Here is a 16,182-nt window from a genome sequence, read left to right as displayed (position 1 = left end):
CCGTTTTTGAATATTGGCATCACATTTGCTATGCACCAGTGCAGTGAAACAGACCTTATCACTATAGATTCCTTAAATTTATCTATCACATTACTTAAAGGGGTTGTCCCGTGATGACAAGTTAAGTTAAACACTTCTGTATGACCATATACATGCACTTTGTAATATACATCGTGCATGAAATATGTGCCATACAGAAGTTATATACTCACCTTCCCTGCGCTGGCGTCCCCGTCTCCATGGTGCCATCTAATTTCAGCGTCTAATCGCCCAATTAGATGCGCTTGCACAGAAGGGTCTTCTCCTTTCTGGTCGGTCCGGGCACGAGCGGCGTTCTGGCCCCGCTCCCTTCTAAGCGTCATCACGTAGCTCCGCCCCATCATGTGTGCCGATTCCAGCCAATCAGGAGGCTGGAATCGGCAATGGACCGCACAGAGCCCACGGTGCACCATGGGAGAAGACCCGCGGTGCATCGTGGGTGAAGATCCCAGTGGCCATCTTGGAGGAAAAGAAGGAAGAAGTTGCAGAGAGGGGATTCAGGTAAGTAAAATTTTTTTTTTTAATTTCAACACATCCCTTGGGTTTGTCCTGCGCTGAACGGGGGGCCTATGCAAAACAAAAAAAACAACCTGTTTCGGCGCGGGACAACCGCTTTAATTCCCTTAGAATCTGGGGATGTATGCCATCATGAACTGGTGATTTGTTTATTTTAATCTTTTTAAGGCAGCTCTGTACTTCTTCCTGGGTTACACTGGTGAGATGTAATGGAGAGTTTACTTCAGAACTCTGCATTGTTCCTGAATACACTGGAGAGAAAACTATTTAATCTATTTGCTTTCTCCTCATCATCCTTTACAATTTTGTCTGGAAACTGGAAGCCAGGGAGCGCTGACAGTGGGAAGCCTGTGGAGGAGGTGAGGGGGAGCGCCGCATAGTATGAAATCAGCTGCGGGTACGCAGCTGATTTTCAGTCAAAATCTGCACTGATGGTACAGATTTTGACTGTTTTGTGGATGCAGAAATGCTGCGGAATTTGCAGCAGAAATTTCCACTGTGGATATTCTGCAGCATTTCTGCTATGTGTAAACATACCTTAAGTCAGCTTGAGGTATGCTGCCACATGCAGTGATAGTGCCAGTAGTAATACTGTCCTCTATATAAACCCCATTAGTAATAGTGCCCCCTATATTGGCCCCAGTAATAAGTGTCCCTTATATCAGCCCCAGTGGTAATAGTGCCCCCCCCACAGTTGCCTCAGTAGTTATAGTGACCCCCACAGTGGCGTTCGTAGTAATAGTGACCCCCACAGTGGTCCTAGTAGTAATAGTGACCCCCCCCTACCCAGTGGCCTCAGTAGTAATGGTGACCCCCCCCCCCCCCCACAGTGGCCTTCGTAGTAATAGTGACCCCCACAGTGGTCCTAGTAGTAATAGTGACCCCCCCCCCTACCCAGTGGCCTCAGTAGCAATAGTGACCCACACTGTAGCCCCACTAGTAATAGAACCCCCTCTGAACCCCACATACTTACCATCTTCCTGGTCTTCAGAATGCCACTGCTCCTCCTTTTCTCACTGTTGGTGCAGAACCAAGGAGGAGAGGTCAGGGGAGAGGGGAGGAAGATCCCAGATGCACACACTGCCATCAGTGTATGCATCCGGCTGGGGCGCCACAAAGTGATTACCAGCCAGGGAGCCGCAGCAGCCTGGCTGCTCATCACCTTCATAGTGACCAGAAACCCCAGAAGCTGGACAAAAGCGGGACATATGTCCTGAAAGCAGGACAAATGACTGTCCCGTTGGGGTCCCGGCTAAATCGGGAAGTCTGGTCACCTTAACTAAAAGCTAAATCTGCTGATCGTTTGTCCAATAGTGGCTGTGTATTGAGAAAACAAGAAAAGACCTAAAAGTAAACTTTGATGAACCCTAACAGTAAAAGGAAGAAGAGAAGTGTGGCCAGCAAATGATACACAGAACCTTGTCATCAGAATACAGGTTGCTGTTTGTGGTAGGCTGTTATTTGCAAACTGAGCAGCGGGCAAAGACTGCCATAATATATCCCATGTATGATGCAGGGAGTACGGATTATCTAAGGGGGCTTTTTAGAGATGAGCGAACCTACTCGTCCGAGCTTGATGCTCGGGCGAATATTAGGGTGTTCGGGATGCTCGTTACTCGTAACGAGCACCACGCGGTGTTCCGGTTACTTTCAGTTTCATCTCTGAGACGTTAGCGCGCTTTTCTGGCCAATTGAAAGACAGGGAAGGCATTGCAACTTCCCCCTGTGACGTTCAAGCCCTATACCACCCCCCTGCTTTGAGTGGCTGGCGAGATCAGGTGTCACCCGAGTATAAAAATCGGCCCCTCCCGCGGCTCGCCACACATGCCTTGTGACTTAGCTGAGGGAAAGTACTATCGTGCTGGTGCTGCTGTAGGGAGAGTGTTAGGAGTTAGTGTAGGCTTCAAGAACCCCAACGGCCCTTCTTAGGCCACATCTACCTGTGTGCAGGCTGCTGCTAGCAGTGTTTTTTTTTTTTGTTTTTTTTTTTCTCAAAATCGGCAGTGCAGAGCATTGCACCCGGCATTAGGGACAGAAGTGGTGCTTAGGCAGGGAGAGTGTTAGGAGTGAGTGTAGCCTTCAAGAACCTCAACGGTCCTTTCTAGGGCCAAATTTAAGAGTGTGCAGTACTGTCCAGGCTGCTGTTAGCTGTGTTTTTTTTTTCTAAAAACCGTCTGTGCAGAGCATTGCACCCTCCATTGATACTACAGGGACAGAATTGTGTAGGCAGGGCCACAACACAGTTATTGTTCATTGAATATACGCAGTGGGGTCTTCCCTTTGCTAAAAAGGACAAAAAATTATATTTGGCCAGCCTGTGTCAGTCCTAATGTCTGCGTGTACGTGTGTGCTGCGTGGAGAACGTACAAAAATCAGACGCAACCAGCTACGCTTTACTGCAGCCTAGCGCCATTGTGTATCCTGACTGGCAAATACCTGCTCTGCTAGAGTTAATAACTCTGCTACACTATTGTTACGGCACTCTGCCCCCCGAGCGCCAAGTGGGGTGCCCTGATCTTCCCGCACCCCACTGTCCCTGCCTACTTGCCTCGGCCCTGGCTAACCCCAGGCGGACAACTGGACGGTGGTCCCTGCCCTGGCTAGGGACCTGGCGACTGACAAGCAGGAACCTACCTAATGGGGGGAACAGAGTGCCGACAGAGGAGGCAGATGAATCAGACCAACAAAACTGACAAGGCTGGAGATGGAGCTCACAGGCAAACTGGCAGGGTGCTGGATAGCAACTAGTGCTGACTGGGCCAGACTAGATTAGAGGCAAACAGAACCAACTAAAACAGACTGAGTAACAGGGGACCAGAGGGAGCTGACCGACAACTAGGGACTGGCTGAGGAGAACCGCAGACAGACTGGCTAGGTGCATGCAGAACCAATAACTGGCAATGAGCTCAGTTCACTGCCAGTCTTTTAACCACAAGGTTCCGCCCAGGGGCGGAGAGTGGGAGGAGGCAACTCCACCCACTGCTGTATAAGAAGCACAGAGGAGTGCGGGCGGCACCCTACGGGCGGGCACGCCCACGCCGCCACCCACTGGCCAACCCAAGCTGCTGGGATGACCTCGACACAGGGCTCCAGGCTGCTGGAGCCGACGCCGGAGCGGCACGCGCCGACCGCGGGACCCCGTGCCGCACTGTATGGTAACAACTATAGTTGTGTGACACTTTTTGAGGGCCACACCACAGATATTAAACGTATTGTTCATTGAATATACGCAGTGGGGCCTTCCCTTTGCAAAAAAGGAAAAGAAATTATATTTGGCCTGCAGGCTTGCGCCAATTTATTTCCTGCCTGGGAAATCAAATCACTGGTAATACAGCATGCTGAGGGGTAGGGTTAGGCCTAGAGGACGTGGACGAGGACGCGGAGGGCCAAGTGAGGGTGTGGGCACAGGCCAAGCTCCTGATCCAGGTGTGTCGCAGCCGACTGCTGCGCGATTAGGAGAGAGGCACGTTTCTGGCGTCCCCACATTCATCGCCCAATTAATGGGTCCACGCGGGAGACCTTTATTAGAAAATGAGCAGTGTGAGCAGGTCCTGTCGTGGATGGCAGAAAGTGCTTCGAGCAACCTATCGTCCAGCCACAGTTCTGCGCCGTCCACTGCTGCAAATCCGAATCCTCTGTCTGCTGCTCCTCCTTCCTCCCAGCCTCCTCACTCCACTACAATGACACCTGCTCAGGAGCGGGAACACTCCCAGGAACTGTTCTCGGGCCCCTGCTTAGATTGGGCAGCAGTGGTTCCTCTCCCACCAGAGGAGTTTATCGTCACTGATGCCCAACCATTCGAAAGTTCCCGGGGTCCGGGGGAAGAGGCTGGGGACTTCCGCCAACTGTCTCAAGAAGTTTCTGTGGGTGAGGAGGACGATGACGATGAGACACAGTTGTCTTGCAGTGAGGTAGTAGTAAGGGCAGTAAGTCCAAGGGAGCAGCGCACAGAGGATTCGGAGGAAGAGCAGCAGGACGATGAGGTGACTGACCCCACCTGGTGTGCAACGCCTACTCAGGACAGGTCTTCAGAGGGGGAGGCAGCAGCAGGGCAGGTTGCAAGAGGCAGTGCGGTGGCCAGGGGTAGAGGCAGGGCCAGACCGAATAATCCACCAAGTGTTTCCCAAAGCACACCCTCGCGCCATGCCACCCTGCAGAGGCCGAGGTGCTCTAAGGTCTGGCAGTTTTTCACCGAGACGCCTGACGACCGACGAACAGTGGTGTGCAACCTTTGTCGCGCAAAGCTCAGCCGGGGAGCCAACACCAACAGCCTCACCACCACCAGCATGCGCAGACATATGATGGCCAAGCACCCCACAAGGTGGGACGAAGGCCGTTCACCGCCTCCGGTTTGCACCGTTGCCTCTCCCCCTGTGCCCCAACCTGCCACTGAGATCCAACCTCCCTCTCAGGACACAGGCACAACCGTCTCATGGCCTGCACCCACACCCTCACCTCCGCTGTCCTCGGCCCCATCCAGCAATATCTCGCACCGCACAGTCCAGCCGTCGCTAGCGCAAGTGTTGGAGCGCAAGCGCAAGTACGCCGCCACGCACCCGCACGCTCAAGCGTTAACCGTCCACATAGCCAAATTTATCAGCCTTGAGATGCTGCCGTATAGGGTTGTGGAAACGGAGTCCTTCAAAGCTATGATGGCGGCGGCGGCCCCGCGCTACTCAGTTCCCAGTCGCCACTACTTTTCCCGATGTGCCGTCCCAGCCCTGCACGACCACGTCTCCCGCAACATTGTACGCGCCCTCACCAATGCGGTTAGTGGCAAGGTCCACTTAACTACGGACACGTGGACAAGCACAGGCGGGCAGGGCCACTACATCTCCCTGACGGCACATTGGGTGAATTTAGTGGAGGCTGGGACAGAGTCAGAGCCTGGGACCGCTCACGTCCTACCCACCCCCAGAATTGCGGGCCCCAGCTCGGTGGTGGTATCTGCGGCGGTGTATGCTTCTTCCACTAAAGCACCCTCCTCCTCCTCCTCAACCTCTGTCTTGCAATCTAGATGTGTCAGCAGCAGCAGGACGTCGCCAGCAGTTGGTGTCGCGCGGCGTGGCAGCACAGCGGTGGGCAAGCATCAGCAGGCCGTGCTGAAACTACTCAGCTTAGGAGAGAAGAGGCACACGGCCCACGAACTGCTGCAGGGTCTGACAGAGCAGACGGACCGTTGGCTTGCGCCGCTGAGCCTCCAACCGGGCATGGTCGTGTGTGACAACGGCCGTAAGCTGGTGGCGGCTCTGCAGCTCGGCAGCCTCACGCACGTGCCATGCCTGGCCCACGTCTTTAATTTGGTGGTTCAGCGCTTTCTGAAAAGCTACCCACGCTTGTCAGACCTGCTCGTAAAGGTGCGCTGGCTCTGCGCACATTTCCGCAAGTCCCACACGGACGCTGCCACCCTGCGCACCCTGCAACATCGGTTTAATCTGCCAGTGCACCGACTGCTGTGCGACGTGCCCACACGGTGGAACTCTACGCTCCACATGTTGGCCAGGCTCTATGAACAGCGTAGAGCTATAGTGGAATACCAACTCCAACATGGGCGGCGCAGTGGGAGTCAGCCTCCTCAATTCTTTTCAGAAGAGTGGGCCTGGTTGGCAGACATCTGCCAGGTCCTTCGAAACTTTGATCAGTCTACCCAGGTGGTGAGCGGCGATGCTGCAATCATTAGCGTCACCATTCCTCTGCTATGCATCTTGAGAAGTTCCCTGCAAACCATAAAGGCAGCCGCTTTGCGCTCGGAAACAGAGCCGGGGGAAGACAGTATGTCGCTGGATAGTCAGAGCACCCTCCTGTCTATATCTCAGCGCGTTCAGGAGGAGGAGGATGAGGAGGAGGGGGAAGAGACAGCTTGGCCCACTGCTGACGGTACCCATGCTGGTTGCCTGTCATCATTTCAGCGTGTATGGCCTGAGGAGGAGGAGGAGGAGGAGGAGGATCCTGAAAGTGATCTTCCTAGTGCGGACAGCCATGTGTTGCGTACAGGTACCCTGGCACACATGGCTGACTTCATGTTAGGATGCCTTTCTCGTGACCCTCGCATTCAACGCATTCTGGCCACTACGGATTACTGGGTGTACACACTGCTCGATCCACGGTATAAGGAGAACCTGCCCACTCTCATTCCCGAAGAGGAAAGGGGTTCGAGAGTGTTGCTATACCACAGGACCCTGGCAGACAAGCTGATGGTAAAATTCCCATCCGACAGCGCTAGTGGCAGAAGGCGCAGTTCCGAGGGCCAGGTAGCAGGGGAGGTGCGTAGATCGAGCAGCATGTACAGCCCAGACAGTGCAACAGTCTTTAAGGGCCTGGCCAGCTTTATGGCTCCCCAGCAAGACTGTGTCACCGCTCCCCAGTCAAGGCTGAGTCGGCGGGAGCACTGTAAAAGGATGGTGAGGGAGTACGTAGCCGATCACACGACCATCCTCGGTGACGCCTCTGCCCCCTACAACTACTGGGTGTCGAAGCTGGACACGTGGCCTGAACTAGCCCTGTATGCCCTTGAGGTGCTTGCTTGTCCTGCGGCTAGCGTCTTGTCAGAGAGTGTGTTTAGTGCGGCTGGGGGAATCATCACGGATAAGCGTACCCACCTGTCAACCGACAGTGCCGACAGGCTTACACTCATCAAGATGAACAAAGCCTGGATTTCCCCAGACTTCTCTTCTCCACCAGCGGACAGCAGCGATACGTAAGCAATACGTAGGCTGCACCCGCGGATGGAAGCTACGTTCTCTCTCACCATCCAAAACGGGGACATTTCTGCTTCATCAATCTGTGTCTAATATTCCTCCTGCTCCTCCTCCTGAAACCTCACGTAATCACGCTGAACGGGCAATTTTTCTTAGGCCCACAAGGCTCACTCATCTAATTTTTCGAAACAATTTTTATATGTTTCAATGCTCTTAAAAGCGTTGGAACTTTAACTTGAACCAATTTTTCGTTAAACTGGGCTGCCTCCAGGCCTAGTTACCACTTAAGCCACATTAACCAAAGCGATTAATGGGTTTCACCTGCCATCTTGGTTGGGCATGGCCAATTTTTTCTGAGGTACATTAGTACTGTTGGTACACCAATTTTTTGGGGCCCTCACCTACAGTGTAATCATAGCAATTTGTATGTTCTTCGCCTGCACTCATGGTACAGAAGTGTGTGTGGGGTTGGCCTACACTTTAGCTACATAAATGTAACTTGGGCCTTGGCTATACTGCAGCTACTGAAATGGAACGAAGACTGCGCTCCCACTATACTGCTGCTTCGGAATTGTTACTGGGGGCCTGTCTTGAGTGCTACTATTGCTGACATGGAACGAAGACTGCGCTCCCGCTATACTGCTGCTTCGGAATTGTTACTGGGGCCTGTCTTGAGTGCTACTATTGCTGACATGGAACGAAGACTGCGCTCCCGCTATAATGCTGCTAGTGATATGTTAGTGGGGCCTGTCTTGAGTGCTACTATTGCTGACATGGAACGAAGACTGGGCTCTGCCTATACCGCTGCTAATGGTATGTCTCTGGGGTGTGGAAACAGAGGCTTCCCAAAGACATGATGGCGGCGAGGCCATTTCCCACCAACGCGGTTACTGTAAAGGTGCATATAACCACGGACACGTGTAGAGGACACGTAGTGCCTCAAAAACATCCCCCTCCTCCTCCAACAGGGAAAACAAACATTCTTGGCAAATGCCTTTGCATTGGTTCGTCTGGTGGCAGTCCAAGAATTTCACCTTTACCGACACAACAAGAGAGCCCCCCCCACCATCCCCCTGCCACGGCCCACTTAATCCTGGCCACATTCCGAAAACCAACAAAATAAAACCGCGCTACTAGGTCCGCAGTCACCACTACATTACCACCAACGCGGTTACTGTTAAGGTACATATTACCAGTCTGACTGGGGCATGCAGACACCTTGACAGAATGAATAGTGTGTGGCACATAGGTTCCCCATTGCTATGCCCACGTGTGCAGCTCCTGATGGCGGTGGCACAGGATTCTATTTCTCATTGCTTCTGTACAGCATTGTGGGCTATCGCCCCGCCCCTTTTAAAGAGGGTCGCTGCCTAGCCGTGCCAACCTCTGCAGTGTGTGCCTGCGGTCCCTCGTCATGGCAGACGCACTTATAAATAGACATGAGGGTGGCGTGGCATGAGGGCAGCTGAAGGCTGCGCAGGGACACTTTGGTGTGCGCTGTGGGGGGAGGGGGGGCGGTTGGGCAGCATGTAACCCAGGAGAAGTGGCAGCGGAGTGTCATGCAGGCGGTGATTGTGCTTTGTTGGAGGTAGTGTGGTGCTTAGCTAAGGTATGCCATGCTAATGAGGGCTTTTCAGAAGTAAAAGTTTTTGGGAGGAGGGGGGGCCCACTCTTGCCGCTATTGTGGCTTAATAGTGGGACCTGTGAACTTGAGATTCAGCCCAACATGTAGCCCCTCGCCTGCCCTATCCGTTGCTGTGTCGTTCCCATCACTTTCTTGAATTGCCCAGATTTTCACACAAGGAAACCTTAGCGAGCATCGGCGAAATACAAAAATGCTCGGGTCGCCCATTGACTTCAATGGGGTTCGTTATTCGAAACGAACCCTCGAGCATCGCGGGAAGTTCGTTCCGAATAACGAGCACCCGAGCATTTTGGTGCTCGCTCATCTCTAGTAATTACTCAATCGAGCACCGCGATTTTCGAGTACTTCCGTACTCGGGTGAAAAGATTCGGGGGCGCCGGGGGGCGCGGGGATGCGTGGTGGAGCGGGGGGTAGCAGCGGGGAACAGGGGGGAGCCCTCTCTCTCCCTCTCCCCCCCACTCCCCGCTGCAACCCCCCACTCACCCACGATATTAATGCAGATATAAAAATCCTCATTGGCTCATACACTTCTCATTCGGTATAAGCGGCGCTCCTTCACTCGTTCTTATTCACTTATACAGCGAAGGTGAAAGACTGAACGATTCTAAACAATCTCTCATGTGAATGAGACAACAATGTATCTGCCCATCTAAATAGGCTGCGAAAGTGCCCCAGCTAAGGGCTTTTACCCACTAGCGTTTTTTTTAATGCTGCGATATCGCTACGTTTTTTTCTGCGAATGTTAATGGGACTTTTTAATGTTAAAATCGCATCGCACAAAAATCAGAGAAGCGCAAACTTGTGATTTCTGTGCAATGCGATTTTAACATTAGAAAGTCCCATTAACATTTGTAAAAAAAAAACGCTAGTAGGTAAAAGCCCTGACTCTGATGTGATTCACATGTTCAAACGAGAAATCGGCTCATCTACAAGAACCCTAAGGCCTCATGTCCACGGGGAAAATCAGGCCCGCTACGGATTCTCCATGTAGAATCCGTAGCGGGTCCCTCCTGCCCCGCGGACATGAGGCATAAAAATAAGATTTAACCCCTTAGTGACCAAGCCTGTTTGCACCTTAAAGGGGTTGTCCCGCGCCGAAACGGGTTTTTTTGTTTTTTTTAACCCCCCCCCCCCCCCCCCCCCCGTTCGGCGCGAGACAACCCCGATGCAGGGGTTAAAAAAACAAACCGGGTAGTACTTACCCGAATCCCGGCGGTCCGGCGTCTACATACTCACCTGCTGAAGATGGCCGCCGGGATCCTTTCTCTCTGTGGACCGCAGGGCTTCTGTGCGGTCCATTGCCGATTCCAGCCTTCTGATTGGCTGGAATCGGCACGTGACGGGGCGGAGCTACACGGAGCCGGCATTCTGCACGAGCGGCCCCATTGAAGACAGCAGAAGACCCGGACTGCGCAAGCGCGGCTAATTTGGCCATTAGAGGCCGAAAATTAGTCGGCACCATGGAGACGAGGACGCCAGCAACGGAGCAGGTAAGTGAAAAACTTCTGTATGGCTCATAATTAATGCACGATGTACATTACAAAGTGCATTAATATGGCCATACAGAAGTACTTAACCCCACTTGCTGCCGCGGGACAACTGCTTTAATGACCAGGCCAAATTTTGCAAATCTGACACGTGTCACTTTAGCATGGAAAAACACCAGAAAGGTTTTGCATATCCAAGCGATTCTGACATTGTTTTTTCGCCACATGTTGTACTTCATTTAGGCGGGAAAAAAAGACCGATAGAATTTGTGTTTATTTATTAAAAGCGCCAAAATTGGGAAAATTTTGAAAAAAACATCATTTTTTTCACATTTCCAACTGCAATATCTCAAATATGTGCAAACATAATATAGAAATTTTTGCTAAGATATATATTTCCATCCGTTTACTTTATTTTGGGCGCACATTGGAAAAACTTTCGTTTTTTTTTTAACCATTTAGGAGACGTACAAATGTAACATTACTTTTTAGCATTTTGAGGAACACTTCGTTTTCCTACACCAAGCCAAGATTGGAAAGGCTCATAGGAGTCAAAATGATAGATACCCCCACAAGTGACCCCATTTTAAAAACTACACCCCTTAATGTATTCACTGAGGGGTGTCAGGAGTATTTTAACCCCACAGTTTTTTTTCAGGAGTCAATGCAATTTAGAAGAGAAAAACTAAAATTTCATATTTTTGCAAATATGTCATTTTAAAGACAGGACTTTTTTCTATAGTACACATGAAAATTAGGATTTGCACGCCAGAATGGATACCCCTGTTTGTCCTGTGCTCAGAAACATACCCATTGTGGGCCTAATCTTACATCTGGATGCACAATGGGGCCCAAAATGAAAGGAGAAACCGGTGGCTTTCGGAACAAAAATTTTGCTTGAAGGAGATTTAGGCCCTATTGCCCACTTGTAGAGCCCTTGAGTGACCAAAACGATGGAGAACGCCCACATGTGACCCCATTTTGAAAAGTAGACCCCCTAACAAATTTATCTAGGGGTACGATGACGTTTTTGACTTCACAGTTTTTGAATGAATCTAAGCCAAGCAGAAGGAAAAAATTATGATTTTCATTTTTTTGGCAATTGTGTCAATTTAAAAACTGGTTTTTTTGTACAGTTTACATAGGAATGAAGACGTTCACCCCAAAATGGATATCCCCGTTTTTCCCGTGTTCAGAAATATACCCATTGTGGCCCTAATCTACTTAAAGGAAACAAAGCTAGGCCTATAATGGAAGGAGCACCCATTGGATTTCAGGGTACAACTGAATAAATTCCAGGCCCCATTGCACACTTGTAGAGCCATTGAGCAGCCAAAACTATGGCGAACCCCCTCAAATGACCCCATTTTGAAAACTAGACCCCTTAACGCATTCATCTAGGGGTGTACTGCGTATTTTGACCCCACAGTATTTGAATGAATCTAAGCAAAGCAAAAGGAAAAAATTACGATTTTCATTTTTTTGGCAATTTTGTCAATTTAAAAACTGTTTTTTTTTGTACAGTGTACATAGGAATGAAGACGTTCACCCCAAAATGGATCCCCCCGTTTGTCCCGTGTTCAGAAACATACCCATTGTGGCCCTAATCTACTTACAGGACACATGGCTAGGCTTATAATGGAGGGAATGCCCGCTGGATTTCAGGGCAGAACTGAATAAATTCCAGGCCCCATTGCCCACTTATACGGAAAATAATCCCCCGACATCCCCTTTTTTTGGCATTCCCTAAATATTCGATAAAGGTAATAATATAAACTGAGTTTTATGTCTGAAGACAGGGGTAATTACGGAGGCCGGTTGTGATGGGCCCATGGGGCAAGAAAACCGGGTATCCCCCCTCCTCTCATGTATTTTGAGGGGTATTTCGTGACCTCAGCGGCGGGGATGGGATGTAAAAAGTAGCGCTCTGTGAGGCTTAGTAATCTTGCTACGGTGCAGCGGTCTCACAGAGAAGGCGCTCAACAAGCTGTTCCTGGAACTGCAGGAAGGCGAACGTGCCCGGGGCTTCTTGTAAATTGCGTATTACAGGTAGCGGTCTGAATAACGCCGGGCTCACGTAGCCGTAGGCGGAATCCGCTTGCCGAGGCCTGCAGCGGATTCCAGCTGTGAGCCCGGCTGTGACCCTGCGTACGGCCGCGTAATGTACTGCGCATAACAGCCTACTCACACAGGCGGTTTTTTGTTTGCATTTCCCGTGCCGTCGCTTAGAGATGACCCGGGTACCCGCAGCCCGTACACAATGTGTTTGCATATGGGCTGCGAGTATATCTGCGGTCATAGAGCACAAAGGGCTCTAGGTCGCGGATATTCGCGGTAAAATATAGCATGCCGTGTTCTGTTTCTGCGAGTAGATTACGTAATTCCGACCCGCTAATTGGGGGGAATTGTGTAATCCAATGCATGCGATTGATCCGTGGATTACCGCTGATCATGCAGAACCCGTAATTCCTCTCCGGTCATGTGTGACCGGCCTAATGTTAGATCGCTACTTTATCACGTGACCGGGGACCGCTCAGCGAGGTCTCCGGTCACTGCTCCAAGCACTCAGCGACCGTTGGTCGCTGGGAGCAAGGAGATTTAAAATTTCCTGGGCTCCCCGGCTCCTGCAAATGTGTCCGGCATTTTGCCGGCGGGCGCATACCCAGTAGCTGGCAGGATCCATGGAGGATAATGGCATCTGGATTCAAATGCGGAAGCCTCCGAGAAGATGTTTCATCTCCCCCCACCGATCGCATCAGTGAGGGGAAATGACACTGCCACTTTTTTAAGAACTTTTACGTGATCGCCATTATGCATTGGATAACGGCGATCACGTGACCAGTAACCGCATACCGCGGCTCCCCGTGACATCTCCAGGCTCTTGGCGACCTTTGGTAGCCAGCAGCAGGGAGATTTTACATTTCTTGGTCAATCTTTCACTTTTGCGCATGCGTCCGCCATCATGCTGACGGGCGCATGCGCCGAAGCTGGGGTAAGGTCCACGGATCAATATCCCATAAGGGAACAAATCCGGGACCTTGGGTACGTAATTTCATCCCCCCTTACGGATACGATCTGTAAGGGGAGATGAAACTTTAACTTTTTAAACTTTTTTTTAACTTTAAACTTTTTTTTTTTTTTTTACTTTTTAACTTTATATGATCACCGTTATCTGATGGATAACGGTGATCATATGACTGGAAACCACATACAGCGGTCCCCAGTCATATCTCCCTGCACTTGGCTATCTGTGACAGCTGGGTGCAGGGAGATTTTGAATTTGCCGGGCTCGCCGGCCTTCTGCGCATGCGCGCCACATCGGCGCATGCGCAGAAGCCAGCGGGGGTCCCGACACCGGCCGGAGGACATCGGCGGACCTGAGGTGAGTATTTTCACCTCCCCTCATGGATCCGCTCACCGCAGTCCCCGCTGACATCTCCTGCCTCCCGGCTACCTACAGGAGCCGGGAGCCAGGAGATTTTAAGTCTCCCGCGCCGCCGGGAGCATCGGGACAGCGGGGAGTCGTGCGGCGGACCTCGGTGAGTAGTTTCAGCTGCCCTGATGGATCCGATCCCTCAGGGCAGCTGAATATGTCACTTTTTTTGTACTTTTATTAACTTTTTTGCGATCGGCGCTATCGATTGGATAGCGCCGATCGCAATGCCGGGGGGGGGGGCCCCGCAGCCCGGGATGACAGCTCCATGCTGTCGGCTACCTGCGGACACCGACAGCATGGAGCTGTCACGTCCACAGCCCGAGGGGCTTTATTCTCTGTAGGACGCATGTTTTTACATCCTCAGAGAATAAAGCCCACTTCGGGAGGACGTAAAAAGGCTATGGCCCGGTCGTTAAGGGGTTAACATACCTCTCGGCCGCTCCAGATCTTGCCTTCACTGCGGCGTCATGTTCTCTGCGTCGCGGCTGGATCTTCTTTCTTCGGCCCGGCGGATTAGCAGGGCACGTCGGTGACATGCCCCGCGCATGCGCCGGCCCGAAGAAAAAAGATCCGGGCGCGACGGAGAGAAGATGAAGCCGCGGCGAAGGGAAGATCCAGAGCGGGCGAGAGGTATGTTAAATCTTAACGACCGGTCTCCCGCACGAAAATGGAGCATGGTCCTGATTTTTTCATGCTCCATTTTTTTTTTAAATCACTTTTATTGACCATCCGCGGGTATTTATCTACCCGCGGGTGGTCAATGCATCCCTATCCGCTGCGGATTTTAATTCTTCTTTTGCCCGTGGACATGAGGCCTAAGGCCTCATGTCCACGGGATAATTGTTATTTAAAATCCGCAGCGTTTTTCCTGCACGCGGATCCGCACCCCATAGGGATGCATTGGACATCCACGGGTAGCTAAATACCCGCCGATGGTATTTAAAAGTGATTTTAAAATTTCCGGTGCATGAAAAAAAACGCGCCATGCTCCATTTAAGTGCGGGTCATGTTCCGGATGGCCCCCATTGATCTCTATGGGTGCGGGAGATCCGCTGCGGATATTAAATGTGAATTAAATGGGTGCGGGAGATCCGCTGCGGATTTCAAGGCTGGGAGGTGGAGAAAGTACTAGGAGGTGGGGTAAAGTGGGCAAAACCTCCAGCGTAAAAATTGCATCCGCGTACATACACTCGTGAAAAAAAAACGCATCCGCGTGTCACCCGCATGCAATAAAATACAATTTTAAGCTCATCCGCAGCCCAAATCCGCGTTACAAATCGGCAGCGGATCTGGTTTTCCCCGTGGACATGAGGCCTTCGGCTTCCCTGCTTCTTCCCATCCGTCAGACTTGGGAGCTACTTTCAGAACAGATTGTTATAGGGAATGCTCGGAGTTTGCTCAGTGTTCTAACAGGGATACAATTTCCGGTTAGTAGACTTACCTTCACTAAAGACTGTGGTAGTTCTGAAGTACTCATCTGAAGGACATTTCCCAAGCCTGGTAGAGGAGTCGGTCCTGGGGGTAAATTCGTATTTTTGACTCTACTCCACCATTTAATTAGATGTATTAGGAGAATAATTCCAGTAGCCAGGAGAAGCGTCGCTGCAATATTCAGAGCCATCCTGCTCCCCGCTGACTACAGATTTGCCTCTACTATGTCTCTCGGAAGTTAGAAGTCACTGACTTTATTGCAACAATGCAGTTGTCACGTGATCCTTCAGAACAGGCTGGGTGTGGTTAGCGTGCAGAGTCACGGTTGTATTGCGTAATACAGTATATTACTAACTTCTAAGAACAATAACAGGATAAGGGCAACACTCCTGTTTTTTTCATGCGGTTTCTAGCTGAAAGCTTAAAGGGGTTGTCCCGCGGCACCAAGTGGGGGTATACACTTCTGTATGGCCATATTAATGCACTTTGTAATGTACATCGTGCATTAATTATGAGCCATACAGAAGTTATTCACTTACCTGCTCCGTTGCTGGCGTCCCCGTCTCCATGGTGCCGTCTAATCTTCAGCGTCTAATCGCCCGATTAGACGCGCTTGCGCAGTCCGGTCTTCTCCCTTCTGAATGGGGCCGCTCGTGCTAGAGAGCGGCTCCTCGTAGCTCCGCCCCGTCACGTGTGCCGATTCCAGCCAATCAGGAGGCTGGAATCGGCAATGGACCGCACAGAAGACCTGCGGTCCACCGAGGGTGAAGATCCCGGTGGCCATCTTCACAAGGTAAGTCAGAAGTCGCCGGAGCGCGGGGATTCGGGTAAGTACTGGACGGTTTGTTTTTTTTATGCCTGCATCGGGTTTGTCTCGCGCCGAACGGGGGGGCTATTGAAAAAAAAAAAACCCGTTTCGGCGCGGGACAA

The 16,182-nt window shown here is 51.3% G+C and overlaps 1 protein-coding gene across 1 annotated transcript in view; it reads right to left on the bottom strand.

The window, feature by feature from the left end:
• The window catches only part of LOC136633452 (cytochrome P450 2G1-like), a 61,280-nt gene extending 45,785 nt beyond the window's left edge, over positions 1–15,495 (bottom strand). The window contains exon 1 of the mRNA XM_066609205.1: positions 15,263–15,495. Within this exon, the coding sequence (XP_066465302.1) occupies positions 15,263–15,442 (180 nt within the window). The 5' untranslated portion in view covers positions 15,443–15,495. The remainder of the gene's footprint in view (positions 1–15,262) is intronic.
• Between the last annotated feature and the right edge of the window lie 687 nt (positions 15,496–16,182).

Source organism: Eleutherodactylus coqui, chromosome 6 (assembly GCF_035609145.1).
Source record: "Eleutherodactylus coqui strain aEleCoq1 chromosome 6, aEleCoq1.hap1, whole genome shotgun sequence".
NCBI classification, from domain to species: Eukaryota; Metazoa; Chordata; class Amphibia; order Anura; family Eleutherodactylidae; genus Eleutherodactylus; species Eleutherodactylus coqui.
The sequence above is the reverse complement of the archived record's forward strand: the minus strand, read 5'-3'. Positions and strand labels throughout refer to the sequence as shown.